Consider the following 18,468-nt stretch of genomic DNA (forward strand, 5'->3'; position numbering starts at 1 on the left):
TGGGCAGCGTAAAGGGGAGCAGAGAGGGGAAGGGAGTTGGTGGTGACAGCAGATGCAGGACACCACAGTCAACTTGGGAAATGAAACCACAAACAACATTTTTAGTGTTTGAATCTCCTGCTGTTTCTCTGCTGCTCAAGGTGGTGATGGGGGCTGAGGGTAGAATGGTTTGTCACAAGTGCCTGAAATACCTCCTTTAAAAGTGGCTTCTGTCAAAATTTGGGGTTTATGATTCAGCCCTCTGATGTCACAGCCAATATCTGGCCACGCTTCCAAACAGGTTAAAGAGGCATCAGAGTGAATCTGCATTCCAGAGAACATTGGAAACTGCCTTAAAGAGCACAACTTTGCTTTTCCTGCAGGAAAAGAAGTTTTGATCAGTGTGAGTTGACTCTGAATAAATCCTGTTTTGTTATTAAATATTCTGAATATTCTGAATTTCTTGCTAGCAACTAGATTGGACACTTCCATGCTGGATTCTTAGGGATTTAAAACCTGGTTTAGGTTTAGACTGGGACATGTCCCTGCAGGATACTTATCAAGTGTCTGATCCTAAAGGAAGGCTGTAAAACCCGGGGAGAGCTGAAATGGCCATGCTTTCTTGAGCTTTTCTCTATTAAAACACTATTTCACATCTAGCTTTTAAAAACCATTTGTAGTCTCCACGTTAAGGTCTATAAACTCCATACTTAACTTTTTATTTCTGCTTTATTCCTGTTCTATGCATTGCCAAATATTGCTTTTGTGTAATTGAAACAGAGCTGTAGTTTGATTATTAAACAGAGGGGAAAGTAATTGCCTTCAGTTCTAATGGGGGAAGCAAAGGCTTTCAGTAGAAGGGAACCTTAAATTGTGGGAGAATTGCCTTTTTTTTTCCTCAGAGCAGAGCCAGAGAACAGATGCTGCTGGGGATGAGCAGATGCTGCTGGGGAACAGCAGCCCCACCACCAATGGTTTCAAGCATTGGCTCAGGGATGAGGCTTTGACAAGACATTTTATAAAGAGAGTGTATAGAATTTATTTATCTTCTTCACCCCTGCCTTCATTTGCACCTTGAAATATTTGCAGTTTAAATATCCCCCCTGCACCGTGGGACATGCTCCCAGCTGTGCTGCAACCTCGGCAGCTCTCACTTGTGCTTTAAACTGGCTTTGTACCTGTGGTGCTGAATTCTGGTGGAAAGAAGGCTTGAGGGATTCAGGCAAAAGGAGGGTATCAGGTGTGCTAAGCAGCATGGGGGACTTCTTGGAAGCCTAAGAAGAGTGAGAACATAGCGTGTGACACCATACGGGTCACTGTTTTGAATGTTAGCATCAGAAGAGGAGGAGGCAGATTTCTGCCGTAGCCTGCAGTTGCCCATGGGTCAAGAGATACAGCTGATGCTGCCAGCCGTTGATACGTCCATGCAGAGGATGCTCCTTTTTATCTGCCACAGCTGCTTAAGAGCAAAAATAACTACTTAGAGCCAAAGGAAAAGTTTGAGGTACTTTGAAGTGGTGCTAATGGGGAGCTGTAGAGCAGCGAAACCGTGGGGGTGAGATGGGTGCTCTGAGAGAGCCGAAGGAAGCAGAGGAGGATTTCCTTGCAGTTCTAGTTCTGTCTTTCTAGGCTAGAAAACTGTTGCCCCGTGCTACGAACAAATGTCTGCATCCTCCCTCTCCTGTAGCAGCTCACACCCGGGTTTCTCCCAGATGGGTTTCTCTCTGCAGCCTTCCTACCAGCAGTCTTGGAGCAGATGACGGCGTGCGGAAGGGCTGCCGGCTGCAGCTGCCTGCAGCTCCAGTCGCAGCTGCCTGCCTGCAGCTCCAGCCGCTGCCTGCTCTCGCGAGCGCTGTGTCAGAAGGAGTTGATGTCATGTCAGCACTGTCCAGTTCCCCGGCTTAAAGCACCAGCGGCTCGCTGCCTTAACCCCGACCCACCCACAGATCCCGAATCTTGCAAACTTTGTAGTTCTTGTAGTAGAAGGTGGGTAAGTGACTCTCTGTTTGCACGTCTCTGTCTGCCAGGACAATTTCTAGCTGAGCTTGGTTTAGTGGGACTGGGATCCTGGACCACGCCAGCCTCCGCACATTTGTTGCTGTCTTGGGACAGCTCAGGCTGCTCTGCAAAGGGAAGGAGCGAGCAGGCGTGGGTATCAGACCTGGGGATTATCGAGGGGAGCCTGGGCTAAGTAAATGAAGCTGAGCTGAAAATCACTTCTTAATTCCTTCATCTTTTCTGTTTAAATAGTGATTATAGTCTCGTACACAGAATTTGGGGCTTTGTGAGGAGAGGAAATAGTCACTGAAACAGATTTGTGTTCCCTTGCTGAGCGAGAATACAAAAGTGGAGTCTGTTTAACTTTGCTGGGAAACTACTATTGAAGCAGCTTTGCAAAGTATGCAAATCCATTATGGGATGCATCTCTGCTTGGCTGAGGCTGATGAGCTGAAGCAATCTTCTGACCCTTTTGCATTCACAGTGACAATTTAGTAGTGTTTGTTTTGCTTGGTGTGCTTTGCGTTGTTGAGTTTGTTCTAATGCAGCATTAAAAACCTTATTAATGGAATATTTGCCCTGCATGTGAGGTGCAATAATCCTCTGCCACTTGCTACTTCTGTTAAATATTAGTGAAGTAACCTGAGACCAGGCAAGTCCTCTCCTTCAGCAGTGCAAAGCTTCTACCTTTTCCATCCCTGATGGATTTCTGCCTTTTTTCTTTGAAACACCATCTCCTTCTCTTTGCAGAGCTAATTGAAAAGGGGCACAATAGAATTTTGTGTTCATTTTTTTCCTTCCTAAAGTTCTTAGCTAAAAATTCCTAGGGTCAAATGTGCTTCTGTGTTTTGCCATGCTCCCAAACCATTTCTTTTTAATTTACTGGAACATGCAGAGAGGAATTAACAGACTTACAGGAATCATTTCTCCCAGTGTTGCCCATTTGGTGCACAAATGCCCAGCTGAGTCCATACTATTATATTTCTCACAGCCACCCCAGTTGCCTTGGCTGGCTGTGAAACAGAGTTCAGCCCTAAGCTGATCTTTGCACACTTTTTCTTACCCAGCTCTTGAAAGATTTGATTGCAGGATTGAATGGAAAATAAATAAATAAATGACTGGCACATAGTGGAGGCAGCTGAACACTACTGAATGATGTGAGCCTCCCATGTGGGACTTGAGGGCTCTGGAGTGAGTCTCAGCTTACCCAGGTTCCTCAGGAGCTGCTGGACCATGTGGGTTGTTCAAGCTGACTGCTCACATCTGTAAGGTTTAGCATGCATGGGAGCATCTGGAGGTTTATATAAGTAAAGCTGAAGGAGGAGTGTTGGACCAGCTCTGAAATCTCTTGCTCCCATGCACCACCTTATCTTTTTTTTCCCTTTGCTAAAAGAAGAGTGTAAATATCTCTGTTTTCTAAAGTGTGTCTGCTTTATGTCTGCTTGGATGAATGCTACAAATATTCTCTCTGAAGATTCTCCCCCAGACCTTTGATGCTATCTCAAAGTTAGGATCCTCTGAGCAAAACCTTCCTTTTTCCCTTTCTTACCCAATTTCTAAGAATACACAAACAAGCAGAAGAGCTCAGCAGAGGCCACAGCTGTACTTCCCACAGAAATTAGCCTCATGCCTTTTAAGGACACAAGTGCTTCTCATTGACAAAGAGTGGCCTGTTTAAAGTGGCAGGACAGAGCACACTGTGTACGAGAGGGCCACAAACCAAAAAGAGAAGGAAGCTTTGTTGGGCGTGTTCAGACATCTAAGCCGTGGAAATGGGTCGTTGCAAGTTTCCTTTGTCTGACTTTTCAATTTCGAGGGGATTCTATAGCATTTGAAAAGGTTGGGGTAAATAGGACCAGGAGTATGCTTAAATGTGGATACCCTTCACTTTAAAAGAGTGTTAATTTTCACTTCAAAAAGTTCTCTGGAATTAAAGGCCAGGCCCTACTTCAGCTATTAGGCACCACCTACAGATATGAAAAATCCTTGGCTTTCTACCACTTTAATGCTCATCCTAAGCAGCAGATGTGTGACATCTTCTCACGACCATGATGGTTCTAAAATTGGTTAAGTTACTTTACAGAAAAAAGACCTTAAAATAAATATTTCATTTAGGTCTTGGTGTACATCTGTATGTGGTCATCCACAGGAACTGATGAACTGCCAGTCAGTTCAGAGGTCCTTGATATGCTTCACTTGTTACAAGATCTTCAGATCCTAAGAGATGTGAATGGAGCAGTGAGATCCCCCAGCGTTTTGAGTCTATGGCAATGCCACCTCAATGGTTTGCTTCAGCTCAGGCATCTACACAGGTATATAGCTCAAAACTTCTGTTGACCTGGAAATCCTTGGATTAAAACTTGGCTTCAAGCTCCTCTTCAGTGTTCACAACTTGTGTGTTTATGTGTGGAAAAGTCTGTGCCTAGTGATGGCTGATACCATACTTTATCAATTCTGGAATACAACTTGCCACAGTCACCTCTGGCAGGGCAGTGACTGCTTGGACGCTTTCTGCCATGGATCATAAACTGTCAGTGGGCGTGCAAGCAAGTGGCAAAGTCACCTGCTAACTGAAGCAGAGGCTTTACCTTCCCTGGCCTGGCTTCATCACTTCTTCAGCTGTGTTTTGTAGTGACAGAGTTTTTCTGAAGCACTGTACCAGCTATCAATGCTAAGCTGTCTTTGCAACACAGCTAACTAACAACTTGTGGTTAAAGACTTCTGAGCTTCGTGTAGCACCAGCAGCACCTTATTTCCAGTGTCCTTGGGATGACCTACACCCTTTTTGAACACACTGTTTTGGCCCCTACACTGCAATACTAATTCTGAATTACTGTTTTCCTGCGTTTCAGGCATCATGATGTGGACAAGTGGCACAGTTCTGCACGTTAGGTATCTTATGTGGCTTCTTCTCCTGTATGTATTCACCAAGAAGGTAATGCCTGAAGAAAACATCATTACAACAAGGAAAGGCAGAGTCAGAGGGACAAGCTTGCAGGTACTAGGGGGAACTGTGACAGCCTTCCTTGGAATACCTTATGGACAGCCACCCATTGGTCAACTGAGATTCCAAAAGCCAGAGCCTTGTGAGGAGTGGACAGGCATTTGGGATGCCACAAAGCATGCAAACTCTTGTTACCAGGTTATAGACACAACGTTCCCAGGATTTGCTGGATCAGAGATGTGGAATCCAAAAACAAACCTAAGTGAAGACTGTTTATACCTTAATGTATGGATTCCTTCTCCCAAGCCCAAGAATGCAACAGTCATGGTCTGGATATATGGCGGTGGCTTTGAGTCTGGGTCGACTTCCCTACCTGTCTACGATGGCAAATTTCTGGCCAGGGTTGAAAGAGTCATTGTAGTTTCCATGAACTACAGGACTGGTGCATTAGGATTTCTTGCTTTGCCAGGAAACCAGGAAGCTCCTGGAAATGCAGGTTTATTCGATCAAAGATTGGCACTTCAGTGGGTCCAGGAGAACATAGCAGCCTTTGGAGGCAATCCCAAAAGTGTGACCATATTTGGAGAGAGTGCTGGCTCTGCTTCTGTCAGTTACCACATCCTGTCTCCCCAGAGCCATCCTTTATTCACCAGAGCCATCATGCAAAGTGGATCTGCAAATGCCCCTTGGGCTGCAATAACAGCAGCTGAAGCCAGAAACCGAACAGTGGCTTTAGCTAAAAAATTGCAGTGTCCCACCGTCGACGAGGCAGAGCTGATTCTCTGCCTCCGAGACAAGGACCCAAAGGATATCCTGGAGAATGAAGTTTTTGCTGTAGCACATGACCCTCTGCTGCGTGTATATTTCTGTCCCACTGTGGATGGGGATTTTCTCTCAGACATGCCGACAGCACTGATTGAGAGCGGCCTCTTCAAACCAACACAGATCTTAGTCGGTGTCAATAAAGATGAAGGATCAGCATTTCTAGCATATGGAGTCCCTGGCTTCAGCAAAGATAATGATAGCCTGATCAATAAAACTGAATTCAAAACAGCTTTAACTCTGTCCTTCCCAGAGGCCAGCCAGCTGGCAATAGAAGCAATCATTTTTCAGTACACAGACTGGGAAAATGAGCAAAAGCCAGAACATTACCGAGACGCAATGGACGATGTTGTCGGTGACTACAACATAATATGTCCTGTAGTGGAATTCACTACAAGATTTGCACAACGAGGGCACAATGCCTTCTTTTATTTCTTTGAACACAGATCATCAAAGCTACCTTGGCCAGAGTGGATGGGAGTGATGCATGGTTATGAGATCGAGTTTGTGTTCGGACTGCCCCTAGAGAGGAGAGTGAATTATACCAAAGCTGAAGAAGTCCTAAGCCGGACCATGCTGAGGCACTGGGCCACTTTTGCAAAGACTGGGTGAGTTTGCTGCAGCAGTCTGTTGGAGTGGTCAGGGGTTTGTTGTGTCACAGGTGGAAATACCCACACCGTTTTGACGGGGATTTGAAGCCTGATAAGAAGGATGCGGAAGGATTAATCATTCAGCCATCCAGAGTTCCTGGGTTAGTTGGGATAGAAACACCGCCCAGTAAAACAAACCCTTGATGCCTAGCTCCTTGTATCGGATAACCTAAGCAAACAATCCACATCCACCCACACAAGCAAATAGAAACCACCTTTTCTTGCGGTGGCAGCAGCTGCTCCATGGAAAGGTAATGGATTCAAGGTTTAGCACGAAAATATTTCAAATTCTGGGCAAGGTTTCCAGCAGCAAAAATAGAAGCAAAAAAATCCCAAATTTCCTTTCAGGTGCAATTTGCCCAGAACACACAGGTGTGTAATGTGGAGGTGCATTACATTCACACAATGGAGTGATTTGGGATTGCAGGGTGCTCTTTTCACAGAGTCTATCTTCCCATGTGTGCTGGGCACCATCCTGGGCTTCACTGAAGCTGATGACAAACCACTTGCTATTTCCATTAGACTCCTCTTTAGGTATGCCCCAGCCTGGGTAAGAAGCAAATAAATACACTACATCTGTCATCTGTCCCCTCTAGTTCAAAATGATATTCCTCCGTTTAATCCAAGGTGAACTACCAGCTCCATTTTATCTGCATCCTTTTTTTCTGACAGATTTTCTTATCAATAGATGTGACTGACTAATTGATTGATTTGATATTCAGGAATATTCTATTAACATTTTCTATCTCCTTTATATGCTGGAGCCTGTTGTATTCTTTTGCTGCAAGTGATGAGCATCTCCAAGCTCAGCAAGTGCCTACCCAGAGATCTGTATTTATTGAGGGATGGGGTTTTAATACAGATTTTATTCCTCAAAAATGTCACCTGAAATTTAGTCTTGAGCTCTTCCTGCTTCCCTCTTTAATCAGAGCCTGGCGACACCACTCCACTAGAATTTGGTGTGAAAGACTGGAGCACAAGAAGCAGCATTCACAGGACTATGGGTTCTGGGAATGTGCTGTGTGGTTGATTTATCAATGCCAAAAATGCATCTGATGGATTCCCCGAGATGAAGCCTGCACAGTGAGGTCAGGCAAAGCTTGGTGCCAGCTCCTGCATCACAAAGACATGCAACATGGCAACACTGCTTTGAAGCTGGTGTTATTAGGCCCTTGATGAAGAGCAAACTGAGCAAAGGGCCCTTATTACATCCTGCAGCTTTAGAGCCTGCCCTAAGGCAGTTTGCAGTCAGGATCCTGCACTAGAGCCAGTGGCTCTTTCATTAAACAGAGCTGTTTCCTAGTAAGAAACTCAGGGTTATGTTAGACTTTTCACAACAATATTTACATTTATGTGAACTATTGGTTCCCCCTGGGTTATATATAGACATACTTCATTTTTATGTCTGTGTGTGTATCAATGTTATGTTTGTGTATCTATAAAAATACCTCATTAACGTTCTGTGCAGAATAGAGTGCACTGCCCCTGTCACTCTAACTGGCTAAAATTAGACAACACAAGGTACATTCAGGTTTAAGTTTATAGAAGTCAGTCCTGTCATCTAGTCTGATTGTCATTCTCACTATAATTAGATTAGCCTACAGATTGAACTTCAAGTGGTTTCCACAGCAAACAGCGAATAATCCCTGTTGCACTGTGAGCGACAAAACCACCACGATTAGGGTAAGATAAAAGTACAAACTTAACAAAATACCTGGGACAGGACAAGAGCAGCTCACTATTAACCCATTATGTGACAGCTCCCTCCTCATCCAGAGCACAGATCCCTAAGGCTCTGCAACACATTATTCAGTGTGTGCAGTGAGTGGGGAAACAATAACCACTGTTAATAATCGCAGCAGCCGTAGCTGTGCCCTGTGTTCCCAGCACTCTGAGCACACAGCAAACATTTATAAAGAGCCAGGGAATCCCCCTTTGGCAGAATGTTTATAGTAAAGTCTGGCATGATCAAAGGGCAAACCTCTGAGGGGAAAGTTGCTTTGCCATTGATGTCTCCACTCGATGAGGAGAAAATTAAGCAAAAAACAAGAAAAGCAGAAAAATTGTACAGCACAATTTTGAGTGAGGGCGTTTGACCTAATATTCTAATGTGCAGAAGTAGGAAAGCACAAGGGACTGAAGGGAAGCCTGCAGAGGAAAGGAGATAAGGTAGAATCAACCAATGCTGAGAGAAATTGGGTTTCTCCTGGTACTTTCTGATTGGAAGAGACTGAAAGTTGGCTCAGCTTCATGCACACAGGGTTGTGTGCTCCATCTCACTGCTAGCACTGCAACCTGTGGCTCTGTGTCTCTCATCTGACATCCTGGTTGGAGTCTGTTATAGACCACCCAACCAGGATGAGGAGGCAGATTAATTATTCTCTAAGCAATTGGAGGCTGTCTCAAGATCATCAGATCTTGTCCTTGTGGATGACTTTAACCTGCCAGATATCTGCTGGGAACTTAATTCAGCAGAGAGGAGGCAGTCCAGAAGATTCCTGGAGCAAATGGAGGACTGCTTCCTGCTGCAGCTGTTAAGTGAGCCTACCAGGGGACAGGCTCTGCTTGACCTGTTGTTCACCAATAGGGAAGGGCTGGTGGGAGATGTGACCGTGGGAGGCTGCCTAGGGTGCAGTGACCACGAGATAGTGAAGTTTTCAATATGCAGGGAGATAGGGAAGAGCACCAACAGAACCTTCACCTTGGACTGCAGGAGGGCAAACTGCAGCCTGTTTGAGAAACTTATCTGCAAAGTTCCCTGGGTAGCAGCCCTCAAGAACCAAGGGGTCCAGGAGGGTTGGACCTACTTCAAAGAGGAGCTCTTGAAGGCACAGGAACTGGCAGTTCCCACGTGTCGAAAGATGAGCCGGCGGGGAAGGCTCTGGGCCTGGATGAGCAAGCAGCTCTTGGAGGATTGAAGGGGCAAAAAGAGGCTTTATCACCTCTGGAAGAAGGGGAAGGCTTCTCCAGGTATGTTCAAGGAAGTGGTTAGATTATGTAGGAATAAAATTAGAGAGGCAAAGGCCCAGTTGGAAGTGAAGCTGAACACCTCTGTGAGAGACAACAAAAAGCATTGTTACAAATATATTAACACTACAAAGAGGGCAAGAAGAACCTGCACTCCTGATTGGAGCTGGAGGGGAACACTGTGACTGAAGATGCGGCAAAGGCTGAGGTCCTGAACACCTTCTTTGCCTCAATGTTTAACAGCAAGGCTGGAGGTCAGGACCAGTGGCCTCCTGAGCTGGGCAGTGGGGTCAGGGAGCAGCGTGATGTCCTGGAAATCCATGAGGAATTAGTTGGGGACCTGCTTAGCCACTTGGACACTCACAAGTCCGTGGGACCGGATGGGATCCATCCTAGGGTGCTGAGAGAGCTGGCAGATGAGCTGGCCAAGCCGCTCTCCATCATTTTCCTCCAGTCCTGGCTCACTGGAGAGGTCCCAGATGACTGAAACTGGCCAAGGTGGTCCCCATCCACAAGCAGGGATGGATGGAGGAACCTGGAAACTCCAGGCCTGGCAGCCTGACCTCAGTGCCAGGGAAAGTGATGGAGCAGATTATCCTGGCAGCAATCACTGCACCTGAAGGAGGGCCAAGGGCTCAGGTCTAGCCAGCAGGGATTCAGGCAGGGCAGGTCCTGCCTCTCCAACCTGATCTCCTTCTATGCCCAGGTGACTGCCTGGTGGATGTGGGGCAGGCTGTGGATGTGGTCTGCCTGGACTTCAGCAAGGCCTTTGACACTGTCCCCCACAGCAAACTGCTGGCCAAGCTGTCAGCCCCTGGCTGGGACAGCAGCTCTCTGAGCTGGGTTAGGAACTGGCTGGAGGCTGAGCCCAGAGAGTGGTGGTGAATGGTGCCACAGCCAGCTGGCAGCCAGGCACCAGTGGTGTGCCCCAGGGATCAGTGCTGGGCCCTGTGCTCTTTAACATCTTCATTGATGATCTGGATGAGGGGATTGAGTCAGTCATCAGCAAATTTGCAGATGACACCAAGTTAGGAGCAGATGTTGGTCAGTTAGAGGGCAGAAGGGACCTCAACCGACTGGACAGATGGGCAGAGATGGCATTCAACAAGTCCAAGTGCCAGGGGCTGCACTTTGGCCACAACAACCCCAGGCAGAGCTACAGGCTGGGGTCAGAGTGGCTGAGAGCTGCCAAACAGAGAGGGACCTGAGGGTGCTGATTGACAGCTGCCTAAACATGAGCCAGCAGTGTGCCCAGGTGGCCAAGAAGGCCAAGGGCATCCTGGCCTGCATCAGGAATAGTGTGGCCAGCAGGAGCAGGGAGGTCATTGTGCCCTGTACTCAGCACTGGTTAGGCCACATCTTGAGTCCTGCGTCCAGTTGTGGGCCCCTCAGTTTAGAAAGGACATTGAGCTGCTGGAAGGTGTCCAGAGAAGGGCAACAAGGCTGGGGAGAGGCCTTGAGCACAGCCCTGTGAGGAGAGGCTGAGGGAGCTGGGGTTGCTTAGCCTGGAGAAGAGGAGGCTCAGGGGAGACCTCATTGCCCTCTACAACTACCTGCAAGGTGGTTGTAGCCAGGAAGGGGTTGGTATCTTCTCTCTAGCAACCAGCACCAGAACAAGAGGACACAGTCTCAAGCTGTGCCAGGGGTTGTTTAGGCTGGAGGTGAAGAGAAAGTTCTTCACTGAGCGAGTCGTTCGTCATTGGAATGTGCTGCCCAGGGAGGTGGTGGAGTCCCCATCCCTGGAGGTGTTCCAGAGGGGATTGGATGTGGCACTTGGTGCCATGGTCTAGTCATGAGGTCTGTGGTGACAGGTTGGACATGATGATCTTTGAGGTCTCTTCCAGCTTTGGAGATACTGTGATACTGTGATGAGGGGTCCTTAACCCCATAGTCTGACCTTGCTGATCTCTGGGTTTCATTCTCACATAGTCAGTAGGAATAAGAATGATAACAAGAAAAGTCAAAGGTCTAGATGTCCAGTAGGAGCAATTTCTGTTTCTCAGAAATACCTAATGGCATGTAAGAACAGAAGAAAAGCTGTTGGGGAGAAGTAGAGAAGTGCTTACCCAAAGGATCCCAAAAGAGTGTGTGGAATTCCTGCTTTCCACCACTCTCTGTAAACAAGAGCAGGCTGTCAGTCAGCTGCTGCCTCCATCAACAGCAGAGGCAACATTCCCAGTCCCTAGGCCCTTGTTTCACATCCCTGCTGAAAAATAGCTATTAGTGATAACTGACCATTTCTGCTGGAAAATTATCAGGGATAAAGGTTGTCTGCTTTTGATTGTGATGGGGAATGGGGATGTAGATGTTTCATCAGGAGAAGGAAGCAAACATTTTACCTGCAAGGTTCTAAGTTAGATGCTGCCATTGTGCAGCAGTATCTGCAGTACCCAAGGGCGTGGGGTCGTTTTTAGGAGTCTCCCACATATTTATGTGGACTGTGACATCTGTGAAGACCCTGCAGAAGCAGCCTTTGACAACAAGCCATTGCTCTTCTGGCGTGAGATTTCCTACAGATTCATTATCCAGAGCAGGATTCGGCAGCTTAGGATCTTCTGGGAAGTGTGGGCAATGTAACTACCCCAGTTACTGGTCACAGGGACAGGCTGCTCAGCACTGTCCACAGCATCTACTCACAGAAATAACCTGGCTTCACATCACAGAGTCTGAGAAGAATTTAAAGAAAGAAAATTACCTTGTGGGTCTGACAAAGCAGCTGACATGAAGTGGTTTGAAGAAAGGACAGACTGGGAGGCACTGAAGATTCTTGGTTGTGATGTTGAGGCTCAGTCCTTTGAATGACTTCTAGCTAATGCTATCCCTGATGCTCACAGCTAGACCACAGACAGACAGAGATGAGAACTGCCCACAGAGCTGTGGCAAAGCAGGCTGGCAGTGTGGGGAGCTTGCCCTCCAGTTAAATACTCACAGCATCTCTTCCCCTGAGGAGTTTGCTTGTGATTTATGTCAGGAGCAGATCTAAGCAAACAGTGGTACAGATTACCTGTTAGACTCTTGCAAGGACGTGCCAAAATACCATGCTCTGATTCACAGTGTTAAGAAGGGCATCTCTCCAGTCTTGCTCATGCGACGTGCGAACAGTTCCTGCCCTTCCCAGCACAGCTGAAGTGCCTCTGCCCTCCAGCCATGGGTGTTCCCAGTCTCCCAGGCTGCTGGTACCTGAAGTCTGCTGGCAGCTGAATGCATTTATCATCCAATGACCTTCTCACTTTAAAATTGGGTTCAGTGTAGTGAGGGAGCAAGTGACTAGGTAGGAATGTCCTGGATGAACAGTGTGAAGTCAGTCTTGAGGTGGGTCCTGGTGTCCACTGAGGTGCAGAGAAAGGTGACTATTTACTGAAGTGCCAATGAATTCCTGGGACTGGAAAACAAAAGCTTCCAGGTGTGGCAATTCCTTTTCCATCACCTGAACTCTTCTGTTTCATTATCACTATGACTTTTAATGACTGCATTTTTAGGATCAAATAAGGTTGACCAAGGCATTCCTACTGCTGTTAGCATCGTTTCAGAGAACATTGGGGTTTGGCAGGTATTTGAGCCCTGGGAGAACAACATTCTTATCACCCCCTCAAAGGCTCTGTTCCACCACCGAGGGAAGAGGAAAGGTTTTCTGAAGGGATCATGTACAACAAAATGTCTGGTTTATAAGAAAGGACAGATTCCAAACCAGCCCTTCTCGATTTGGCAATGAATTCACCAAATTAATATGGAAAATATGAACATTAATACAAATATTAGTATTTTTTTATTGATATGAAAATTGCCCAAAACATATCAAATAGGTTCGATGTAGGGTTGGAAGATATCCATACAGTGGGAATGCACAGTGTTTAGGCAAGTGTGACAAATTTCAACCATTTTAAGCAAAGTGGGAGGAAGAACAGAAAGAGAGAGGCCCTGGGAGCAATATGGTGCTTGGCCACTGCAGGGGAGACTTACAAGAACCATAAATACAGGAGGCAATGAATTAATTACTCACCAAAGGCTCTACCCCAAGTAGGGGGTGCTGCTGTATTAGCTGTTGATGCTTTTGGGGGCACTTTGGTGTGCCAGGCACAACTAGGTGCTGGCAGGAAGGCCACACAGGCTGGGGGCTGGTCTGGCTCCCGCAGGACAGCAGCAGTACGATGCTTCTCGTGAAGGCTCTGGCGTATTCCTGGGTAAACTGAGGCACGGCTTGAATTCTAGTTGCAAGGGGAAGTGATGCTGGGACCCTAAAGCTCGTGGCTTCTCAAGCTTGCTGTGCGTAGGGCTCATGGCTTCTGTCCCAGGTTTTGGACCAGGCAACTCGAGGCAAGGCAAATTAAAGCAAGGCAGGTCCAAGCCATCAAAGTGAGGCAACTACAACTCAGCCTGTATATAAATCTTGCCCAAGATCCAGTTGGGCCAACAGGGCAACTGAAGCCAGCACACAGTTACCCAATGAAAAGGGACTCTGCCAGGCAGTGGCCATAAAAGGTAGAAACATAGACCTGGTCTGGGAGAAGCAGTGGCCGGTGCATGTGCTCTTACCCCAGAAGGACACTTGTTTACCAGGCATGTTAGGTCCTCTCCCTTTGTCCACGTTACCCTGACTCCTGCAGGAGGGAGGGGAGAGAGTGGGACCATGTCTAGACACACCAAGGCCTGTCTGGGTTTGGGCTGGGCCCATTTGGCCCTACCACTACAGATTTAGACATTGATTTAGAACTCCTCCTTTTACCTTGCCCTAGGGTCTCCTCAGCTGATTCTGGTACTTAAGCACATTGGCAGCTGAGTGTCCATTTTCAGCCTTAAAATCACATACAATTCAAGACATCATCAAAATCAGACAAGCTGTTCAGCAGCAAACCATAGTGTGGTATCTGGAGGAGGATGGGTCAGGCTCACTATCGTGATGGCTGTGTATACGTTCGTTGTCATGTTGTTAGTTCCCAGTGACCTTCTCCTGAAGTGCTTTCCAGCACGTTTCATTTGAAGGGACATCCATGGTGAAAGAATCCAAATGACTCTTCTGAAACACTTTTAGAAGTAATTCCTTTGCTGCACTTTTGTTATTCTTCAGAAAACTTTTGAAAGTAAACAAGGGTCTCTAAGAGGTGCTATCAATCATAAGCAGCAGAATGCTGCTAGTACAAGTTTTATTTATCATGAAAAGATAGTTGGCACCCCAAGTCTGTGGTTGCTAGGCTGTGCCTTTTGTACCACTTTATTCATTAGACCTGGTAACAGCGTTGTTTAGACATGAGTGACGTAAAGGGACCAGGAGGAGGACAAATCAAATGAGATGAAAACTCAAACAAGAGTGGAGCAGAAGACACCAAGATAATATTTTTAAGCTCGGTGAAAAATGTTTCAGATAAAAGGCAACTGGTGAAACTTGTCTCTCTGCCAGTTTTACAACTGCTGGAACAAATCTTTGCAGCTTTTTCTATAAAGTGAAGTCTTTGAAATATTTCCTCCTCTGTTTTAGGGGAATTTGTGAGGCTTTGATTGTCCCACTAAAGCTCTGAAGCACTTTGCCTGGTTATTATTGCCTTTCCCTGATGTTCCACTGGCAGACATACAATAAATTTCAGTGCTTTTGTTACCAACTTATCACAACATGTTTATAGATGGTCGTTTCAGAGCAGCGAGAACAAAACCAACAGCCTCATATAGAGCCCAGACAGCAGCCTGAACTGGGGACCTATATACTCCGTGTATGGAAAGAATGGAAGCACTGGGAGAAAGGAGAAAATAAAATACTTCCACCACTTTTAATTTTCAAATACTTCAGAGCTAGGAAGTTTTATGTACCACTCAGCTATCTGATGGTAAAAATTTGCTGGGAGTTGTATTTCTTCCCCACATTCACAGGGACAGAGATGGGTGTCTACAGAGTTGGGTGACTAGTTTGGAGCCACTCAGCTGCAACCTGGTGCTGGCCCTTCACAGGGCCTTCAAACACAGCAGAGCAGCAGCTCAGTGGGATCAAGGGAGGCTTCTCCCTGAGGCTGCTGCTTCTGGACCTCTGGAATTTGTCATCTTAACTAGTGGTTTGACTGGATCAGCCCAAGGATCCAGAAGAGAGGATTCTGAGGTGTGAGGTGAAAAGCAGAGGACTATAAATGAGGCATGAGAGAGGTTTCTAAAAATACACAAAGATGTACAGAAAGTCTTCCCTTCTCGTGTGTGGAGAAAGCAGAACTTTAATTTTGACCCAAAAGAGCACAGGCAGTCTCACACTCACTGTCTTTCATTGGAATCACGTCTGAGCCATGAAAATAAATGTGGAAACCGTAGTCCTGAACAAAATAAAGGTTAGATTTTAGGCAACTTTCTCCTGTTTCTTGGCTTTTGGGTTCTTAAAAGTGACTCATCATCTTTCCAGGGTTCATACCTATTGTTACATTCAGAGGCAATAATGGAAACACTTTTTTAGCAATCTGTTTGGAAATAGTGCATCATGGAAAGAATCAGTAACCAGACACTTGCATTTGGCAGGCATCTCGTACTGGCTTGTGAGCTGACAAGCTGTCATTGAAGTCCAGAACTGAAACCAGGAGTGTTTGATTCAGTCATCTTTTGAAAATAGGTCTGGGATACAAATTGTTTGGATTGGTTTCATGCTGCTACAACTATACCAAATTTGCAAGGAGATGTCCTGCTTCTTCCTGTCCGTGAAGCAAACGCAATTCTGTCAGCACAGATCCTGTTCTCTGCAGCAGAGTCCAACCATTCCTTTCAGACATGAGATGAGAACATCCATTAAGGAAATGACCAGATGTTCCAGGAGTAATTGAGTGAGACAAAACTAACACAATAATGTGAGGGTTTGCCTTGAACATAACCCTGGTGATGCTTTGTAGGGTGCTTTGTAGGGTGTCCAGCACAGTGGACAAAGGCTGTGTGATCAAACCCACTCTGTCCTGGGACTGAGCAAAGTGAAGATCCTGTGTTTGCAGGCAGAGACACAGAAACCGGCCTGCACGGGCAAAGAAATGACAGAGTGGCTTGCTTTGAGCTGAGTTTCTGCAGGGCTCTGCTGCCTTGGCTGACCCTGGGAAAGAACTGAGGGGAGCTGGACAGGAGCAGGCAGTGTGAGCTTGCAGCACACAAAGCCTGGACTGCATCCAAAGCAGTGTTACCAGAGATGGAGGGAGGGGATCCTGCCCCTCTGCTCTGGGGAGACCTCACCTGGAGTGCTGTGTCCAGCTCTGGAGCCTTCAATACAGGAAGGACATGTACCTAATAGAGCAGAGGAGGCTACAAAGATGATCAGGGGTTGGAACACCTCTGCTGCAAGGTCAGGCTGAGGGACCTGGGGGTGTTCAGCCTGGAGAAGAGAAGGCTCCAGGCAGACCTAATAGCAACCTTCCAGTACCTGAAGGGGGATAAAAGAAGGCTGCAGACAGACTGCAAAGGCCTGCAGGGGCAGGACCAGGGACAATGGCTTCAAACTAGAGCAGAGCAGATTTAGGTTGGATGTGAGGAACAAGTTCTGCACCAGGAGGGTGGTGGAACACTGGAACAGGTTGCCCAGGGAGGTGGTTGGGGCCCTATCCCTGGAGATACTTATGGTGAGGCTTGACAGGGCTCTGTACAACCTGATCTAGTTGAAGATGTCCCTGCTGACTGCAGAGGGGCTTAGACTGGATGAGCTTTGGAGTTTCCTTCCAACCCAGACCATTCTGTGATTCTGTGAAATATCTTGTATTTGGCTCTGCCTGTTCTAGTGACAGAAATAGGCAGAAGACCCTGTAGCAGGCATATGGTTCTCTGCTGTGCCCTGAGCCTGGTGTGGATATGGTTTAGGGAAGGGAGAGGAGTGAAGAGAGCCCTTTGAAAAGTTGAAGTTAAATCATGGTATGATTGCTACCTCAGATTCTGGAGTGGGAATAAGAAGGGCCTATGGAAAGTTGGATTTATAATTTGATGGAAATTACATAGGTGAGGAAGATGAGAAAATGAAAGAGAGAAATACTGATTCAGGAAGCCAGGTGAACAAGACAAGAATGACGAGGAAGAACAAAAAGTGGAGAGATTAAAGAGGAAAATGTCTGAGAGACATTTTGGGGGTTGAAAGCATCTGTGAAGAGTGGACTGAAGGGAATGTATGAATGAACTTCTAAGAAGTTACGTGTAAGGCAAGTTCACACCCAAGAGCAACAGACTTTAGAGATAATCTAGGATTAAGGATGGCATTCCTCGTATCACAGCTGCAGGCATGTGGAGATTTGATTGCACAAGTCACTGTGAAATTCCAATTAATGTTCACTCTCAGCTAATTCTCCTTTCAGAAGCACTCTTCTTGGGTGCTGCTTTTCTGCAGTTTAGTCCTTGTTTCATCATCAAAAGACAGAAATTGCAGTTTAAAAGGTCTGTAAACCCTATTTTTCCAGGTGGTTCTGGAACACTAATCTGAAGTCCTACAGAGAAATTTCAGATGAGGAATGGAAACCCTTTGGTACATGTTTTAATTTACTCTTCTACACGAGAGATTGGCTTGTTTCAGGGAGGTGGCAAAGGGGAGGAAAGAGGAAATGAGGAGCAGCAGAGGTTACCCAACATCATATTTCTGAAGGTAGCTCAATATGGGGCTTAATTTTTAGGGGTTGTTGGGTTTTTTTTTTCAATCAGGAGAGAAGTCAGTTGTGAGTAAATGTAGTTAGCAATATCATCACAGGGTTCGTGAGATTCTGTCCTCACAAACCTAGAAGATGTGGAAGGAGAAACCCGGATTCTGCTGCTTACAACTAGTGATGTGACACAACTGCATGTTAGCAGAGATGTCAAATTCAGAGCTGCCACCGTCCGCTTTCATGGTGATCTCTGGCCATCATCTCTGTTCCTTTGATGGAGCACAAGGCCTCTTCCTAGTTTCATACAGCACAAAGTGCCCTCAGTTTTCAGAGAAAGGCTTTGAATGGGCTCAGTAGCCTCCTCCCCTCTTGAGAGCACAGTTTTCATGACTCAGTCAGATGCTGGTGTTTGAGATCTACAACTACCTGAAGGGAGGTTGTAGCCAGGTGGGGGTTGGTCTCTTCTTCCAGGCAACCAGCGCCAGGACAAGAGAACACAGTCTCAAGCTGTGCCAGGAGAGGTTTAGGCTGGATGTCAGGAAGA

At 46.5% G+C, this 18,468-nt stretch overlaps 1 protein-coding gene across 3 annotated transcripts in view; it reads left to right on the forward strand.

Annotated features, from left to right (window-relative positions):
• The first annotated feature begins 1,847 nt into the window (after window positions 1-1,847).
• Window positions 1,848-18,468, forward strand: part of BCHE (butyrylcholinesterase) — a 36,859-nt gene continuing 20,238 nt past the window's right edge. The window contains exons 1-2 of one of the 3 annotated variants that reach the window (XM_054175611.1): window positions 1,848-1,969; window positions 4,830-6,351. In XM_054175611.1, coding sequence (XP_054031586.1) covers window positions 4,835-6,351 — 1,517 coding nt within the window. In that variant the 5' untranslated portion in view covers window positions 1,848-1,969; window positions 4,830-4,834. Of the gene's footprint in view, window positions 1,970-2,105; window positions 2,128-4,829; window positions 6,352-18,468 lie in introns of those variants that run through there. The other 2 variants (XM_009910634.2, XM_054175612.1) reach the window with 2 other exon arrangements.

This window comes from Dryobates pubescens, chromosome 32 (assembly GCF_014839835.1).
Source record: "Dryobates pubescens isolate bDryPub1 chromosome 32, bDryPub1.pri, whole genome shotgun sequence".
NCBI lineage: Eukaryota > Metazoa > Chordata > Aves > Piciformes > Picidae > Dryobates > Dryobates pubescens.